This window comes from Marasmius oreades, chromosome 3 (genome assembly GCF_018924745.1).
Source record: "Marasmius oreades isolate 03SP1 chromosome 3, whole genome shotgun sequence".
NCBI lineage: Eukaryota > Fungi > Basidiomycota > Agaricomycetes > Agaricales > Marasmiaceae > Marasmius > Marasmius oreades.
The window spans coordinates 3,793,070-3,811,985 of NC_057325.1; the positions used below are offsets into that span (position 1 = coordinate 3,793,070).

The 18,916-nt window shown below is 47.5% G+C and overlaps 4 protein-coding genes across 4 annotated transcripts; all 4 read left to right on the top strand.

The window, feature by feature from the left end:
• Positions 1-346: 346 nt before the first annotated feature.
• On the top strand, positions 347-3,375 carry E1B28_006606 (uncharacterized protein; the record flags this gene model as incomplete). Its single annotated transcript, XM_043151298.1, has 6 exons — positions 347-1,079; positions 1,133-1,287; positions 1,341-1,509; positions 1,568-1,629; positions 1,677-2,525; positions 2,582-3,375. The coding sequence occupies 6 exons, from the start codon at positions 347-349 to the stop codon at positions 3,224-3,226; spliced, it is 2,613 nt and encodes an 870-aa protein (XP_043012392.1). The 3' UTR covers positions 3,227-3,375.
• An 8,922-nt stretch (positions 3,376-12,297) lies between these two features.
• Positions 12,298-12,840, top strand: E1B28_006607 (uncharacterized protein; the record flags this gene model as incomplete). Its single annotated transcript, XM_043151299.1, has 5 exons — positions 12,298-12,311; positions 12,394-12,438; positions 12,490-12,520; positions 12,576-12,783; positions 12,836-12,840. The coding sequence occupies 5 exons, from the start codon at positions 12,298-12,300 to the stop codon at positions 12,838-12,840; spliced, it is 303 nt and encodes a 100-aa protein (XP_043012393.1).
• Positions 12,841-13,483: 643 nt separating this feature from the next.
• On the top strand, positions 13,484-14,174 carry E1B28_006608 (uncharacterized protein; the record flags this gene model as incomplete). The annotated part of the gene is made up of 4 exons (XM_043151300.1): positions 13,484-13,495; positions 13,561-13,633; positions 13,698-14,047; positions 14,112-14,174. 4 exons carry the CDS (start codon positions 13,484-13,486, stop codon positions 14,172-14,174), a joined length of 498 nt encoding a protein of 165 aa, XP_043012394.1.
• Positions 14,175-16,121: 1,947 nt separating this feature from the next.
• E1B28_006609 (uncharacterized protein) lies at positions 16,122-18,285 on the top strand. Its single transcript, XM_043151301.1, has 7 exons — positions 16,122-16,625; positions 16,678-16,731; positions 16,792-16,864; positions 16,926-17,032; positions 17,088-17,195; positions 17,426-17,518; positions 17,588-18,285. The coding sequence occupies exons 1-7, from the start codon at positions 16,396-16,398 to the stop codon at positions 18,204-18,206; spliced, it is 1,284 nt and encodes a 427-aa protein (XP_043012395.1). The 5' UTR covers positions 16,122-16,395; the 3' UTR covers positions 18,207-18,285.
• Positions 18,286-18,916: the final 631 nt, after the last annotated feature.

Below are 18,916 nucleotides of genomic sequence, written 5' to 3' on the forward strand. Positions count from 1 at the left end.
ATTCCACTGATCAACAATCCTGGGACCCAGATGAAATTGTACCTTTAGCTGAGGACTGACAATGATTAATGACTTCTCGTGTCAATTAGTGGCAAATAATGGTGGCGGGGAGCCCTATTTAAGTCCAGATAGCTTGCCTGATTGTCTTTGAAACTCACCAGGTATTTTTTCGACTGGGACATGAAAACGACAACCGTCGTTCTAGGGGTGATAAGAGGCGGCTGTGCACGTGTTGGTACACACAGCCTTGAGAGTTACCGTCAGCGTCAGGGTCCTGAGAGAAGGACCCAACACAGGTCAGGTTAGTGCCACGACTCCAGAATAGCCTGAAGTAGGCCTTGGCACCATGAAAAAGTTCTTCAGCGGAGGAAAGCCAAAAGCTTCGTATAATGTGGTCGCAACTTCACCCAAATCGAATGACGGAGAATCACCTTTACCCACCCCGATTCACGCAGTCTATACGCAGCCTCAGCAACAGTCACAACAGCGGATGGACGGTACTCACGACGATCCTTCCTACGACCCCGTAGATTCGTTTCCTCATCCTCATCCTCTGGCTTTGGCTCCATCGAGATCATCGTCCTACGGCAGTTTGCCACCAGGGGCATCGCCCCCAGCACCACGTCCACCTAGTCCTCATCAGCACCCAGTTGCACAATTGGTTCAGGAATTCACGACCCCTCAAACGTTGAGGAAGAAGAACCAACCTTCTAATATGAATCCATTATCCAATGCGAACTCCGGTACGATGTTAGGTATCTTGCGTGTATTAGAACCGCAACAAACGTCTGGGCATCAACATTCAGCATCGAACGATGCGGCCATCATACCCCCTTCTACACGGCCGAGTCTGACCCTGGACCAGAGGTTTGCGTCTGTGAACTCAGTCGCGACGGCAAACTCTCTCCATGACGGAGAGCATGCGAAGGATAAGGAGAAAAACAAGAAGGAAGGTGGATGGCTGTCCAAGTTCACCGGGGAGCCCCGTGAAAATCAGAAGGAGAAGGAGAAGGAGCATCGGAGTCAATCATGGCAGCTCGTTCACCACGAAGAGCAGGGGGAACTCACTAGGTCCATTGGTACGCCTCGCTTTTCTGTCCGGAGATGCTGCGGAACTAATTTTCCTTTGAAGGTTTTCTTACTGCCACGGCATCGGAGGATTGGGGGTTGGTTTTGGATGTCTGTGAGCGTGCGTCGGCAAACGAAGCAAATGCCAAAGAGGCGATCCGTGCACTTAAAAAGGAATTCAAGTATGGAGAGCCTGCTGCTCAACTCAGCGCTGCCCGGGTACGCCTTTATGGCCTTTCCCTCTCCATAATAAGCTGATTTCGTTATTAAAGCTTTGGGCCATTATGTTGCGGAATTCATCGGAATTGTTCATTGGTCAATCGACTTCTCGGAAATTCTTTGACACCTTGGAAGATCTGTTGTTGAGCTCAAGGACAAGTCCGGTCGTGAAGGAACGTGTACTGGACGTGCTAGCGGCGGCGGCATATGCCAGTGGCAGCAGTAAGTAGCCATCATCAAGATTTCCATTCTCCCATACGCTCATCAAACATGTTACCAGAGAAAGACACCGGATTTCGAGGTCTATGGAAGAAGGTCAAACCTCACGATAAACCTGACGAGGTGAAGACAACATTGCATCTCGTTTTATCTCTCTGACCTCAATGTAGGGCATGCCATTCGACACCGACGACGCCATGTTCAATCCTCCGGTCCTGGCTCAAGTGCCTAGTGATCAAGGACAACACACTGGCACACTTGATAGTGCAAACCATCCAGATCAAAGTCATCATTTCGTTAAAAATAGTGAGAGCCATGGGAAGACGACCGACCAAACGAATGCCAACGGCACTGCAGATGCTACACCGCCTCCAACAAAAGACAAAGAACGGCATAGGGAGCGTGACAAGGAAAGAGGAGAGAGACGTGAACGCGACCGGGACCGACACCGAGACCGGGAGCGAGACAAGGACCGGGAACCTCGAGATCGTGATAGACGAGATTCGAACCGGGACCGTGATCGTGATCGTGAACATCGTAGACATCGTGACGACGACGAGCGTCGGAAGGAACGCAAACATAAAAAACGCCACAAATCACCATCCGCTCGTATTATACCTCCTGAAGAAGACATTAGACGTTTATTCCAAGAGTGCATCATTGGGAAAGGAAATGCTGGATTGTTGAGTCAGGCCTTGGTGCACACTGTACCTGAGGACTTTGACTCGACGGACGGTGGCGGAGATGTTATCAAGGAGTTCCGCTTGAAGTGCATATCTTCGCAGGAGTTGATTGCGGCACAAATTAGTTGGGCTACTGCAGGCGCTGAACGATCAAGGAAAGAGAAAGGTCAGGATGTAGAAGAAGAGACGACGGAGGAAAAGCTGTTAGGCGATCTCCTTGCTGCTAACGAGGAGCTCATGAGTGCATTAAAGCAGTATGAAGATCTTGAAAGGGTCGCCATGGAGAGGAAAGCCGAAGAAGAGAGTCGGAAAGACGTGGGCGGAAGAGGAAGAAGAGTGAGTTTTCGCTTTCTTTACATCCACTTTCCAACTGAACATCACTATCACCCCAGGCTGAAAATGAACGCCAGCAACATTTGGACAACTTGCGCAATAACTCAAGTCGTGGCGGTCGGTCATCTCGAAGTTCTTCACCACACCCGCTACCTCCGCCACCTGCCCATTCTGCACGTGTACCTTCACCTTCGCGCACACCTTCGAGACCGTCCTCCGTCATCTTAGGCCAGCCTCATCATCTTGCACCTCCTGCAGCACCCCACGGTCCTAGAAGCCCAGGTTTACGAACTCCTAGTCCCGGCGAAGGAGTGAGCGGTCTGAAACGAATGAGCATCCAGGATCCTCAAACCACTAGTACTGAGAGCGACGACGATTACAATCAGCCATTCATCACACCCAGTGAGAAGGCGCTAGGCAAGAGAAGATGTGCTGATACTGAAGACGCGAAGTCTGAACATGCTCGCCTACAGCAACAAAACCGTATGCAGGACGAGTTCAACTATAACGGTGTCAATATGTCGCCCACCGATGACCGCTACAGTGTCAATTACAATTCGGATGAGGACGGAAGCGATGGGTATGGGGAGCGAGGTGGCGGTGGTGGATATCATCATCACAAGCACCCTCCAGTGCAATTCGTGTATGATGCAGCAGCGGAGAGGACGAGGCAAAGGCTGCTTGAAGGGAAGGTTGAGAGTTAGGTTGCACTCAACCTTTTCTTTCTTTCTTTCGGTTTTTCTTAGTTTTTCAGCATTTTACTTGCATGCATGCAACACGCACACGTTTGTCGTTATTTATTTTTAATGTAGCACTAGCACATCTCTGCTGTTGGCAATAGTATGGCTGATGAACTAAAAACGTGAATTGCTGGCCGACGTACGGATTTCACGTCGTCCGGTTACATAAATAAATGGCGCGTTCCATCTCGCTCACCACACACCTTACTCTGGTTTCGGTTCAAGCTACTAAAGACTGAAACAAATTAATCTAAGACTTAAAGATGGCATGTCTCCTAGTGCTCACGCAGTCGAAAACCGCCAGTTGTGTTGTGCTGAAGCCTGAATTATGTTGTCAGCATTATTTCTGTTTGCGGAGTATTGATTGTGATAGGTGAGTACTTGAGTTTCGATTCTTCATTCCACCACCCATGCTTTATTTGATCATTTAGGATATTCTCTTCTGCTTCTCGTGGCGAGAACATAAAACTGTTTTATATTTCATGAATCCTCTCCGGTATCTTTGTTGTGGGTACAAAAACTCCTGAAGACTGAATGCTAATGCTAATGCCTTACAAGCCATTTGGAGGATCTGGGTGAGTTTTTTCTAGTATAATGGTCATACAATCGCTCAAGATTTTGTGGTTGACAACTAGTACGGCGATTTTATCTGCCTTCTATTATCCACGGAAGCGTGGACCGGTTGAGATGGGCGATAGGAAATGATTCACTGGAGTTTGACTTTGTCATTATCGGTGTTACGACTCCATTCAACTGATCTCTTCGGATTATGTTACGTAGGGGGTGCTGCTGGAAATGCATTGGCCAACCGTCTTGCTGAACGCCCGGATCATACTCTTGAAAGCTGGGGATTCACCGGAAGGCCATTGAGCTACACGATCCCCTTCTACATATTTGTACAACACCTGGCCCCTTGGACTGGAACTATACCTCTCCTCCACAGGCTGGTCTTGACGGCCGGAATTTGTATCATTCACGAAGACTGTTTGGGGGATATACTTACCTCGATGAGTGTTTCATACCAGATACAGCTCTCTTTCGTCGCCATTGCTCATTGGCACTCTAGATGGCATATCGTACTCCCGTAGCTCTTCAAACGACTTCAACAGATACGAACGAATCACTGGTGTTCCTGGCTGGTCGTAGGTTCGTTGTAGCATTTTGAGGCAGGAGTTGTACATTTACCCTCTCGTAGCTAGCAATTCATTTTGCCCTATCTCCTCAAGGAATGATATTCCTATCGTTACTACCGATCCTCGATTCTCAGTAGAGCCAGCCATTGACAAACGCGATCAAAGGGGCAGTCAAACCATGCTGTCCACGGTTCCAGCGGCATTACCTCTGTTAGTTCGAGCGGGTTTCCAAGCCCCGCCATCGACAACATAGTGACACAAGTGACGAAAAGAGTTTCCCGAGGAGTTTCCCTTCAATCTGGATTATAACTCAGACTTTCTTTTCGCTAGGTGTCAGTGTGTCGATATTTTGCAGACCAGCCGCATTCTTTCTCAGTGGTTTACTCTAAGCGTGATATCAGAGAACCATCAACCATGATGTCAAGAACAGTTCTTTCACTTCGTATTTGAAATTCGAATTCACCACACGGCCAGGTTTACGTGTGTTGTTCCATGCACAGGCCACTCGAGCATTCCCTGTTCGTATCTCTTGCGTGTCTTCAGTCTATCCATTTATATCTTGCTTCATTAGATTTACACACCAAGTGTCAACTTGAAAGAAGGATACCGGCCTATGGTGTAGTTTGGCTTAGGCGTTTCGAGTACTTTACCATCCCTTGGAATTGAACCATGGAACCATCTCCATGATGCCGGCAGAATCTCTCAGCACATTGTACCTTTTTCGTCAAAAGTTCAAATACACCACGTTGGATGATACTATCTGGAGCCTGACTCGCCGGTGGGAGCTGGTACAAGAATGGCAAAGCACACTCGGAGGACGTCCTTTGGGTATAGGGAACTTCGTCAGCCATTTTGTATACAGTCTGCCTGGCCGCACAGACCCATTATCTGGCGTCCAACAATCCTCGCGGTAAGTTGTGTTCGAATCTTCGTCTGAGGTTTCAGATGGCGATCACCAACACCACTTCTTTTCAATCCACACCCCCAGAATTATTTATAATTTCCCCACTGTGCTTGTTGCGCCGATATCCAGTGAGTTCATCAGTTTATTTCTGGTTGTGTTTGCAGCACAAACTTTGGTTCACTTACTACGCAGTTTGATGTTTTCGCACTGCATGAGGCTATCAAGGTGGTTTGGTGTTTCCTCGGCACTCCAACCTGGGACGACTATCTTCTTGGGCCGCGACCAACCAGTTCAGGCGAAGCGCTAGGGCTAACGCAACACCTAACTGCCACATCGTAGGGACAGCGAGAACTTCGCTTAAAGGTGCTGAGCGCTGCGACCCATCAGCTATTTGACCATCACAGTGCCTTCTTCCCCTGTCAGTCGTGATTAGATTTAAAAGCTCGTAATGTATACGTCGAATATATCTACTTACTTAGTACTATATACTGTCATTGACCCTGAAGTCGGAAAAACCGGGAATTCGGAAATTTGTACTGTAGCCAAAAATGGACCAATTTTTTTAGACTTTTTAGTATCAGAAATTAAGGAGAAATGTACGATACCTATCCAGAACACTCCTCACAAGGGGGGATGAACTCCTTACTGACTTGTGATGGTTGCACGACGACGGGTCAAATATCGGGCCGAAAATTTAAGCGTGAGAAAATTTTTTAATCAGGAATGCCGCCACTGTGGCACAAGTTCCCGATCAATTCCCTTCATTCTTGGTTAGTTATGATCACCGGATATTTCTCTTGCCCTCACATACCCATAGATACAAATATGACTGACCTATAAGTGCCCAAGGCCATGATTCTGCAGAGCACTCCGATTTTTTCAGTCATTTTGACCCTAGGTTGTGGCAATTACTCCAGGTACAGCATGGCATGCTGAGGGCCAGGCTCTTGGCACTGTCAATTACATCCATTGGGCTACCCAAATCTTTGGTCCTTGAATTTTTGCAATTTTTTTTGGGTGTACAGGGTGTATGCTTGCAAATATCCGAGATTTTTGTGTTTTACACCCATAAACTGTACAAGAAGACTAGCAAACACCTCTGGCAGGGATCAGATGATTCCTGAATTTTTACTTCTAGTCCAAGCAATGAATTAGGATTGATTCTGGCACCTCCAGCACCCTCTGTTCATGGGAAAAACAACCTAAATGAGGAAAAACTGATAAATTTAGGGTTTTTTCCCCACAAGTACAGCCTCTGTACATGACATGTGTAGTAGAAGCATCTGAAATGAATATATATTCATGAGAAAAGTCCCAGGACCTGATGGAACCATTATACTGTCTCTAAGTAGACCTGCGTGGGAAAGACTTCCAATTTCCCCCCCAACTACACTATGCCTCGTAAGAAAGGGCAGAGGAAAAAAGCAAAAACTACTACCAGTACTTCCGCAACCCCAGATTCTTCACCACATACAACCCCACCCCATTCTCCTACTCCATCTGAGTCCCCCTCTCCAGATTCTCTTCCTAAACCTTCTGATCCAGCTGTTGATCAGCTTGAGGTTGGATACCTTCTTCTGTTACTTGAAACCGCGGAAGCAACTCCAGAAGACAGAATTCAATATGCACTTGCAGCTTTAGACCGGTCCAAGCAGGAAGCAGTGGCTGAGGCAGAGAGACTGAAGCAGGCAGTACGTAAATCTAAACTGAGTGTTAATGCTGCGTGAGTCCTGCTTGCAATCTCTGTGTCCAAAGCTCATTAGTACTCTAGATCAAAGCGGTTTGGTGTTCCCTCTTCCACACTTTATGACCGAGTCAGTGGAAAACACAAGAACCGACAAGAAGCTCATACTCAGGAGATGATTCTCAACCGCGAGCAGGAGTCCATATTGGTAGAGTGGCTGAAGGTGTTGGGTCGCCGTGGGGTTGGTCTGAGACCCTCTCTCATTAACAAGAAAGCTTCCAGCATTGCAGGAAAGGAAGTTGGGACAAATTTCTACAGGCGATTTCTGGCACGGCATTTGGATTTGGTTGCCAGACAGACCACCATGCTGGAGGCATGTCGGGCACAGGCTCTCAACCCTACCCTTGTTGGTGAGTTCTATGATCTCTTGGAGGAAGTCATAGATGTAGGAGATGGGTTGAAGATTCATCCGGGTATGATTGCTAACATGGATGAGAAGGGGGTCAATGTTGCAGATGTTGGGGCACAGAAGGTTATTGTTGATCGTGATCAGAAAACAGCATTCACAACATTGAACGCAAGTCGGGAGTGGATAACTATTATTGAGACGGTGTTTGCGGATGGTTCCAGTATGAAGCCTACAGTTATCTTTAAAGGTGCTCGGACAAATGCAGAATGGTCCCGAGATAATCCTGGTGGTGCAAGGTGGGTCTTCAGTCCATTTATTAATTCTGTACATTGTGCTGCACTCAACTATCCCACTATAGTGTAGCTTCATCTCCCAATGGCTGGACAGATCGGGAACTTGGATACACCTGGCTGAAGAAAGATTTCATTCCGGAGGTCCGCCGTCGGAGGAAGGACTTTGGGCTCCACTCAAAGTATCCTGCACTTCTTATTCTTGATGGCCATAACAGCCACTGCTCCTACGAGTTCTGCAATGCGGCAGAGAAAAATAATATTCATATTCTCTGTCTTCCATCCCATACTACACATGCTCTGCAGCCATGTGATGTTTGTGTCTTTTCACCTCTTGCTCGTGCATGGAAGCAGATTGTCATGGAATCGGCAGATCAGCAGATCACCATCTCAAAAGCAAACTTTCTCTCTCATTATCACAAAGCCAGGGAATGTGCAATGAAGGGAACCACCATTACCTCTGCATTCCAAAAGACCGGAATTCACCCTTTTAACCGCAACATCATCCCTACTACAGCCTACGCACCTGCACAGAATACTACTACTCAATCATCCCAGCCTATTCCTGCACGACTTCCTTTTGGTCTAGTTCCAGTCGCAGCCCCCATCCCTCTCACTGTCACATCTGCCCCAACTGACAGCCCAAACATTTCTGCCACCAGCGGACGCACATCAGTCACAGCCACTAGCGACAATCTACTTGAGTCCCTTCGGATTCAGAAATTCGAACTTGCTCTTCCCGATCCCCCTGACAATGAGGCACCACCAGAGGAGCTCTGGGAATATATCGACCTTCTTGTTCAGACTGCCAAGCATGCCAGCACTGAGCTTGATCGTTCATATGCTCATATGGTACTGATGGATGAGGAGAATGCTAGATTACAGGAGGTTGCACAGAGGAAGGGTAAGACAAAGAAGAAAACCTATGCACAGGGGCGTGCTCGACATCTTACTGATGCACAGGCCTTAGAGGAGTTGGCGAAGGAGGATTGGCAGCTCAAGGCCAAAAATCTACTGAAGGAAGTTAAAGTTGCACACAAGGCTTTCCAACACCGTCTGAAAACTCGACAGCAAGAATTGGAAAAGTTGATCGGAGAGGCCAGTGGGGATCATGGCAAACGGCGAGGTCAAGCTCGGGGTAGAGCTAGAGGTGCTGGTGCTGGTCGGAGTCGAGGTAAAGGGCGTGGCAGAGCAAAGGGCGGCAAAGGAAAGGGTCGTCAAGTTGACGTGGTATCAGAATCATCTTCAGGTGAAAATTTTGACTTCTCTGCACTATCTCCACCCCCCCCCAGCCATCTCAACCCCGACCTTGCCCCCGTCGAATTAACAAAGGGACCAGTCCTGCCGAAACTTCAGCAGCTGCCTCTCACACCACTCCACCCCTTTCTGCCAAGAGCAACAGCGATGACAATGATGATGAATATGAGATTGGGAATGTCTCTATTGCAGATATATTGACCCAGGAGCTCAGGGACAATGGTTATGACAGCAGCAGGGAATTAGTTGATATGCCTATGGAAGATGACAGAGAGACCAGTGAGAATGACAGTGAGGAGGTGGAAATTGGTGTCAAGAAGATTGAGAAACATCGTCGTGTTGAGGACAAGCTGCAATTTCGGGTCTGGTGGGATGATGGAGATAAGACTTGGGAGCCATTTGAGAATGTTGATGAGCTGGAGGCATTAGACCAGTATCTGAAGCGGAAAAGTGTATCCTTTGTGACTGAATTAGCTTAAATAATATTCGCCTTTATCTACGCTTCATTCTGAGCCCCCTATTGTGTATTTTGGTTGGGAACTCGAGGAGATATCGACACTTTTTCAACGAGCGCGATTGTGTGACGACAGCGACGTCGCTTAAATCGGCAATTTCCGACTTCGCCGTGGGGCCACGTTTTCGACACCCCCTCATTAAAAAATTCATATCTCAATAACCTCACACCCTCCCCACACAAAAATTGGTAGGCACATACCTCAAAAGGTGTTTTATGCAACTGTAATTTATTTACAGGTTCTGGTACGTACTTCTTTAGTTATACTAATATTTCTCCTTAGATTGCCGACTTCCGGGTCAATGACAGTACATTAACATGATCTTCCCTGCACGACGCATATTACCAGTTACCTTCCTTTTTTGTAACTCGCCTATAGCTCGGAGAACATTCTTTTTTTTTTTTTGTGGAGCGTTTTACCAGGTCTAGAGAGCAGAAGAGCCTGGTGGACTTTGCCAGCAGTCAGGCCGCCAAAGGGCCAGGCGGTGCTTCCGTCCCGCGTGGTTTGCAGGGATACGAGACCCTGCTTAGGACAAACTACCACCTGGAGGAATGCGCAAACGCACTTGACACGCGAACGTTCGTGTGGGGCTTCGAGTTCATTGTCTCAAGGCTAGGCCTATCATTGACTCACCCAATACCCACTAAACCCCCAGTCTCCATGGGATTGAATCCGCGGAGATCGTCCCCGATATCGAAGATGTTTTTCCAGGTGCTTAGCTCGGAGAACATTCGGCAAAGTCCAATATTAAGTTGAAGCGTTCGATATCTTCTTCATTGACCCGTCAGCATTCCAAGATTGCCGTCGACATTTTGGCCGCAAAAAAACCACCAATACCTCTGATTTCTACCATTTCATCCTCTAGATGGATGCTGAGTCAACCATAAAGACACACTGGTCGATGAAAGAAAGGATGCTTCTGAGTAGCCGGAAATGGGATGAAGGTGGAGAACAGTCCGATTATAGAACTTGGATAGGTGAGCTCTATTCATGTCTTCTCTTCTTCCAAGCTGAACTATTACTACCGACCGCAATCGCTTCAAGGCTCACTAATCTCTCTATTGGATATCACGCAAATCCAAATCCACGACGCGACGATTCTAGAATGCTTCTATTCAACCCTGCTGCTACTGGAAGTCCTTCGTTATGCATCATGCCCTCGTTTCCCATCTGGACGTTACCATTTGAAACCTTGCTTGGTGGGCTGTGGTATAACCGCTCCATACCGATACCAATGGCCAGTTCAGATGAGCGCTTGTAAACAGTTGGGGTCCTTAGAACGGTGGTTTAAATTGGCACATTTGAGTGAGGTCATTTAAATTGGGCCATTGGGTTTGGTCAAATGGATGGTCAGCTATGCGCACACGTTCAACCGAAGGCTGTATTCGAAGTTCTTTCGTTCTGCGCTTTTTAAACAGACATGCTCACATTCCAGTTGCGTTTGAAATAGTTCTGTCAAGATATATCCCTTTCGAATCTTGATCTGCTTCTCATGAGACTCGTGTTGTTGTTCGGCACAGAGTCGACTGAAGTGTGGTCCATCGATCAGAGAACGATTATTTAGGATAGGTCGCCTGCGGCCTATTCATTATAGCTGGTGCCCAGGGCTATCATTGACCATTCCCATTCTACATTCTTCATTCCACGAATTCTGACATTCACTAGACTCTCTTTCTCATAAAACCTTACAGAACTCGAATTATAACTAATACTAGTTCTTTACGGCTGAATCAAAGGGGCCCACGGATTTGATTCCCTGACCGTGACCTGGGGGGGGGGGGTCTGGCCAGCAGGGCGAAAAAAAAATTTTTAGACCCACCTGCATCTGCAATTTGGCAAGGTCCAATTGTGGATTCTGAGCCAATTCTGAGTTTCTGAAGGGTAATAAATATATAATCTAAGAGTGGTTGTTGTAATCAACTCTCTGGGACTGTTTGTAACCTTATTCCATACCCGAAAGCATCATCCATCAAGACTCATTGAACAGTCAATCACTGGAGTGATACTGTGGTATTTCATTTCCAGGAAATCTTAGTTTAAAAAGCTAACAGATATAATATTCTAGGCTCAGAAGATATAGACTCCAATGAAATACCAATACCAGAACCTGTCATCATTAATGGCTGGGTAGAGAGTGAGAAAAATGTGTAGTGTCATTCGTGAGTGATGTAAAAAATAGAAGAGGAGGGTCAGAGACACGTGTACTTACCATATATGGTGCGTGGGAAGCTTACATAGGGAGGGGGGTCCCCCAAGGGGTCGTCTCAGCGAAAACCGACCCCCGGTCTTTTTTTTTAATCGGTGGGCCCCCTTGGGCTGAATGGCCTTGTTATTATTGTTGCAGGTACCAAACCTCGTGGTGACTGAACCATTAGGAACCGTAATGCTCTAAATTACTTCAAGGGCCTGAGTGAGTTGCTTCTAGTCTAATGCCCATGAAGTTGCTCAATATTCTGTGTTTGGCTAGCACGGCGATTTTACTTACCTTCTCTGCCATCGAAAGTGTGGACCAGTTGAAATTGATGAGAGACACTGTTTCACTGGAGTTCGACTTCGTCATTATAGGTGGTACGATACGGTCCTCCTTTCTTAAGATTCCATCCACACTCACTCACGGTGGTGCCGGGAACGTGCCGGCTAATCGTCTCACTGAGCGGCCCGAGCGGTCCGTCCTGCTTTTAGAAGCTGGAAGGTCCTCAGAAGGTCTCTTTGAATTACTCCATTCCCTTCTTCACCATATTTGTTCGCCACCCAGGGCCCTTGGACTGGGACTATACTACTGCTCCGCAAGTCGGTCTTAATGGCCGGAGCCTGTACCACACGCGAGGGAGAGTGCTTGGCGGATGCACCTCTATGAGTGAGTCGTTCGTTCAATGCGATTCTCATGTCGTCTTCATTACCTGACTGGATGGTATGGGTTACTCTCGTGGCTCTGTAAGTGATTACGATGCATACGCACGAATCACTGGAGATCCTGGCTGGTCGTAAGTTTATTGGAACCTTTACCGCAGTGATCAGTTATTTACCTCTTGTAGTTGGAAGGCTTTACTTCCCTATTTTCTCAAGGTCTGATTGTCCAATCTTTATCCGAGGTGCTACTTTGGCTCACGTCTCTTGACAGAATGAACATTGGACACCGCCTACCGACAATCATGATCAAAGAGGACAATTTGACCCTGCTGTCCACGGTTTCAAAGGGATTACATCTGTCGGTTTGAATGGGTTCCCGGCTCCTGCATTGGATACTCGAGTGATGCAAGTGACTAGAGAGCTGTCCGTGGAATTCCCCTTCAATCTCGATTATAACTCAGGTTTCCCGCTGGGTGTCGGTGCGTCTCGAAGACATCAGATCCGTTCTCCTTGCCAACTTTTTGTTTCAAGGCTGATCCCAAGAAACCGTGAACCACGGAGTCAGGAGCAGCTCTTTCACCTCGTATTTGGGACCGCAATTCATCACACGGCCAAATTTGCATGTGTTGCTCAATGCACAGGCCACTCGAATATTACCTGTTCGTGGGAATTCTACGTCCTTCCTGCGAGTTGAATTTGCTCGGAGCAAAAATGGTCCGTGTCTTTTGTTCAAGATTCCGACGCACTCAATTCTCTTGCATTATTAGACGTGTTCCATCAAGTTTCAGCACTCAAAGACTTCCTGATATCGGCAGGGGCGATAGAGACTCCAAAACTATTATTGAGCTCTGTCATAGGCGGTTCGAACGTTCTATCATCCCTCGGCATGAGACCACGGATCCATCTCCCCGATGTCGGCAAGCATCTTTCAGTGCATATTGCTGTCAATCTGCCGTTCTTCATCAACGAGACGTTCAAAAATACCACATTTGACGAGAACATTCGGAACCTGCCAACTCTTCGAGATGAATTAACACAAGAATGGCAAACACGCAAGGTGGAGGCCCTTTTGGCCTAACCTACGTCAGCCATTTTGTATACAGTCAGCTGTCCGAGAATTCCAGTATATTCCGTATTGGGCGCGACCCGTCATCTGGCCCATTATCTCCTCACATTGGAATGACCACGCAGGTAGATCTGTTTTTCCTCTCTTGAATCCCTTGAATAGTGTGACCGACCGAAATTGTTTCTTTCAGAACGGCAATCTTAATCCTCCTCCGCAGAAGTTTTTTTTCTCCGCTCCTGCTACGCTTCTCACACCGACCTCCAGTGCGTTGGTAATCCTTTCTTGCGTTCGTGTTCCTTCTCACTGAAATGTCACTTCCATTTGCAGGAGGCACAATTACCATCAACACAACCGAACCTTTCGATCAACCCATCATAAACTTCGGTTGTCTCACCACTCCGTTTGATCTGTTCGCACTCCGTGAGTCTGTCAAGTCCATTTGGCGTTTTGTCAGCGCGGCAGCCTGGAAAGGCTGTATTCTCGGTCCTGCGGTTACCATCTCCCCTTCCAGCTCAGACGCAGAGCTCGAGTCTTATATTCGGGCAAATGCTGCACCCAACTATCACGTCGTAGGAACAGCGAGTATGTCACCTAAAGGGGCTCATCATGGAGTTGTCGATCCCGATCTGAAAGTCAAGGGCGCAACCAACCTGCGAGTCATTGATGCGTCTATCTTAGTATGCTCTATCCCCCTACTAGTCCTGGCCAATGATGAATGATGAATGATTGTCGTTTGAACAGCCCTTTTGTACCGGCGGGGAACACAATGGCCCCCGTGGATGCTGTGGCAGAGTGGGCGGCTGATTTGATCAAGCTGCAATGGCGCGCATCCGTGAATCTTCAGCAGTCCTGTCTTTTGACCTTCATGTTCATGTACAATAGCCGTCATGGTTCACCAGCTAACCTTTGCTTACCTTGTCATATCTCTCGAGTATTCAGTGGACGAACATCGAACAAATCGACATTTTGGCATCACCGATGAAAGGGTTCCCAAGCTTAATGAAATGTATCATCCTCGCAGTAGGACAACGTTCTCTTCTGCATTTTAGCCTTTATTTTAGCATTTTGCGCGTATGTTGAGATTCCGTAAAAGTTCGGTACCCTAAGCTCAAGGATGTTTCTGAGAGTTAACACGACAGGAACTTATTCACACGCCACAGAGGTGTTTCCCGCCTTCCCGCCGTATGGTGGCGCACATTCTAATAAGCTAGGAAGTAGTGATATTGCGTGCTTTTACCAGAGTCCTTCTTCGTACCCCAGCAGGCTTGAAGCTTCTTTACATCTCATTCTCTCATTCTGATGCTACTTGACAGGATAGTTGAATGATATAAGATGATCGGTCTGAAGGTGCGTACCAGCGACGGTAATGGTAATTCCGAGAATGACTGTCTGGGTAGTCTGGAATGATCATGGATCCCTCAAAGATGCCGCCAGCAATCGTGGCCGGGGATTTGGCACCTCCTACCGTGCACAGCCCATCAGCATATGTTTCGGCATTTGCTCGATGATATCAGACGGGAAGTACTGAACTATAAACGCACATTGCGTTCTTGCCTCTATTGAGAAGGTGTAGTAGTGATGATCCGGTCCGCAACTAATCATTTGGAGTGGCTCCCTGGAAAGGTTTCGACTTCAGAGTCTCGACTGAAGACCGGAGTTACTAGACAGTAGCATCTATTATTTTGATGGATGGAGTGACAAGCCTTTCGAGGTTACTTCTCTCATCTTGACCTTCCTGGCTTCAGATTCCAGAATGTACCTCCATCCTCCCTCCTACTTAATGATGGTTCTATGGATATGTTTCGTTATGAGAACTGAAATAGTCACCCTTGGTAGGAGCTGATACGTCAGTCAAAGACCGTTCCCGCCCACAGAGTTACAACTTACATGCTAAAAGTCATGTAATGCGTCCGGACTCTAGATATTCCGTGTCTGTATTTAGGACCAGTATTTCACGCCATTGTATCATCCGCCAGCTCGTAACCCCACAGCCTCGTCCGGGACAACGTTGCCATGGTTGCTCTGGAGATGGACGTCCCTTGATTGGAGTAGGAACGGAGTCAGATTATCATTGATGATTGATGATTGCTACACAGGAGGTGGCGGAAAATCAATAGCACGGATATTATCGTCTCCGGTCGTCACAGGTACTGCAGCTTTGATCCATACGAGTTCTCCGTGAAAGAACAAGCAAGCCGACACCATAGATCCAACGAATAGTCCGGTTCTCGCGTAACGACTCCGCTTTCGTCTATGAGAGTTCCAGGGGGATGGATGGAAAGGCGGAGGGATGAGAGTAGTGGTGGGATTGAATCTGCCAAAGGTCATTCGGAGTTGTCTTGTCAACTCGGTGATGACTGTCGTGGAATCATTTGTGAATACAAATGGCGGCAAAACGAGGGTGAGCCACCCGACCAGGAATAAATAGAAGAGCACGGCGGCATATTCTGTGACAACGATGAGTTGGCTATGCCCTGGTGTTCCATTCAGTATGCCAGGGGTCCAGAACAATCTTGGTTGCTGAAATAAAGTTTTTGGATACTGGGTCTCCGTATACTGAATGAAATGCGTCAGTCGTTAGCATAAGTTTCCAAGTCTCGAGTTGCGTGCCGAAGTGTGGGTAGCTACCCAAGGTGATCGGTGGAGATGGGAATGTCAATGCAATGGGTAGCCCCCGAATTTCCGAGGATTTGAAAGAACAACAATATCTTGAACATCTCGATTCAGACACTGCCTATGGGTTGACCAAACACAAGAGATGCCTCGCTTGTTGTACTCGTGGACATTACGCGATGAATTAGAGAAGTTCAGCCTGCGACGTTCAGCAAGGACGCGAGGCGAGGAGAAATTGACAAACACGACAAAACAAAAATCCTCCAACAGCAAAAAAAAAGTGATTTGCTCTTGACGCACCTTGTAGTTGACGAGACTCATCGAGCCGGATTACTGTAGTCTTAGGAGCTTTCTAGCGCAAACTTGGCTCAGCCTCGATTTCTTTGACGTGTCTGTTTCATCGCTACTCCTAATGACTGAAATATCTGTCGGCTCACAGATATTTGACCTAGTCTTTCATCCCACTCAGGCTACGCTATACACCGCTTTGCTATCAGGAGAAGTCACAGGGATATCCTACAACCAAAAGGGAAAGCATCAGCAACAATTTTCAATCAAGGTCTCACCAAAATCATGTCGTGCTGTCACACTGAATGAAGATGGAACTAAGCTTTATGTAGCTGGGAAGGGGAAGGGAATACAGTACGTATCAACACTTCTATCACGTCGCGATTGCGCCTCACTCTTCAACCAGTACAATAGACACCGAGACGTGCAAAGTCGTAGAACGTCGTCTCAAGGCACATGAGTGAGCTGCCTGTGCTTTGTGGTTATCGATTGGCGGTGAATAAATTCGTTGGACTTGTAGATCGCCAATAAACCGGATAAAACATGTCCAACCTTGGCTATTCTCTACTGGGGACGACGACGGCGTGATCAAGGTTCTTTCCGTTTTCATGATGGTTCAATTTGGTTAGGTCTAATGATATGGTTTTTGTCAAGCTTTGGGACCCCAGAACAAAGGAGTCTATGCGGACGTACAAGCATCATTTTGATTACATTACCGACTTTTTATGGCTTCCAGACACAAAGCACTTGGTTTCCACAAGGTCCGTTGGATTTGTACGTACTATTTATGGAAAGAGGTGTTCACTTCCTACTTAGTGGTGATGGGACGCTTTCGGTTTTGGACATACGTTCGAAGAAAACAGAACCGTTTGCCCACTCCGAGGACCAAGAAGATGAACTTCTTTCGCTTTTATCTATAAAAGGGTATGTTGCTTTGACCCCAGAACTGTTTTCTCCTTGTAGCTTGTTTCAGGGGTATCATAAGCGCTGCAATATTGCATCAACACCAACGATCTTTTCCCAAGGAAGCTCCGGTATCTGGTGGCCCTCGCTACCCAATCCTTTTGATATTGTCATTTGATGTCTTTGAGTTTCATACCTATCTTTCTCCGTCCGACTCACACGGTTACTTTTTCTTTGAACCTTCTACTTAGTGGGACCAAGGTGATCGTCGGTACACAGATTGGGGTCCTATCTGTTTTCAATCGAAGCAGTGGATGGAGGGATTGCGTTGATCGTATCCCAGGGTAAGAATGGTCATACTTAATTTTCGATACCCGCGAGATGAGTTTTATTTATATTGTCTTTATTGACAGACACCCACACTCTGTCGAGGCTCTTTGTTCTCTTCCTTCCCGTTTACCGAACGTTGACAGCTCGAGCACCATCTTGACCGGCTCCTCGGACGGGTTTTTGAGAGCAGTTGATATTTTCCCCACGAGATTGCGCGGTGTGGTAGCTGATCATGGTGAATGGCCTGTGGAGAGGATCGCCGTTGGCGAAATCTCAAGAGAGTTGACACTTGATGATAACGATGATGGAGGAGACAAAGCCGTAGCTAACCAGGAGGACGAGGACTCTTCGACCGCTGGCCTTTGGTGGGCAGGCAGCGTCGGCCACGACGAGGTCCTCAAACTCACAGATTTGGGTTCGTTCTTCGCTCAGGAGTCTGCCAGCGAGGATGGAAACGAGGATGAACAACAGGAGGGTGAAGATCCAAGCGGCGGCGACGGGGAGGATAACCCTGTCGTCGACGAGGATGTTGAAACAGCTTCCGAACAGGAACCTAGCGAGGACTGCGACTCTGATGATCAAGATGAACGAGGAGACTGGCCCAAAAAGAGGAAGCGGAAGGACAAGGACCCTAAGTCCATGCGAAATAGAAAAGCTAAACGCGACGTAGAGGTGCAAGGGAGATTCTTTGACGATCTGTGACCGTAGTCTTTCTGCTGCGTCGGCGGATCGATAGCCTCTAACTATGTGGAATGACCCCGCTTACCTTGACCTTGACTGAACCTTCTTGACCGCTTGAAATGTTACCAAGTGCCGCCGCTAATTATCGCAGTGAAGCAGTTCAATTTACCTTGTTCTCGAGATTTCACTGCCCAACTCACGCAGGGACCTGCGGCAGAACTCGACGTTACCCCTTGCCTTTCGAACGATTGAGGATTCAACTGACAAACATAGCTTGAGCGCGCTGAGACCTCACCTCACTTGCGAAGAATCACGCGCTCTTTTTGATAGTGATTAGTGTTCGTACAAAGGCTCAGATATCATATGACGAGGCGCCGGCGTGTGGATGATGAAGGGTATTATTGAATGAAATAGAAATAACAGCTGTTTGTGGACGTTGAGGTTTTCACGCCAACATATGGACCGAAAACGACCACGTACAAAAACTGGAGTCAAGGTGGATTGAAGGCAAGTTGAAGGGACCTCTACACAGTGATCATGACCCTGACGGCAGGATGGCATCGGATTCTTTTCAGGATACTGATTCATAGGCCCGCTGGGGTGCGGGAGGTCTGGATGCCCGCGCACAGGTTCTAAGCGATTCCCGTATTGCTCAGGATAGTTGGTACTCGTTCCAATCCACCTTCAACGAATCCGTCAAACCGCTGATACCGACGCGTCGTTGAGGCGGC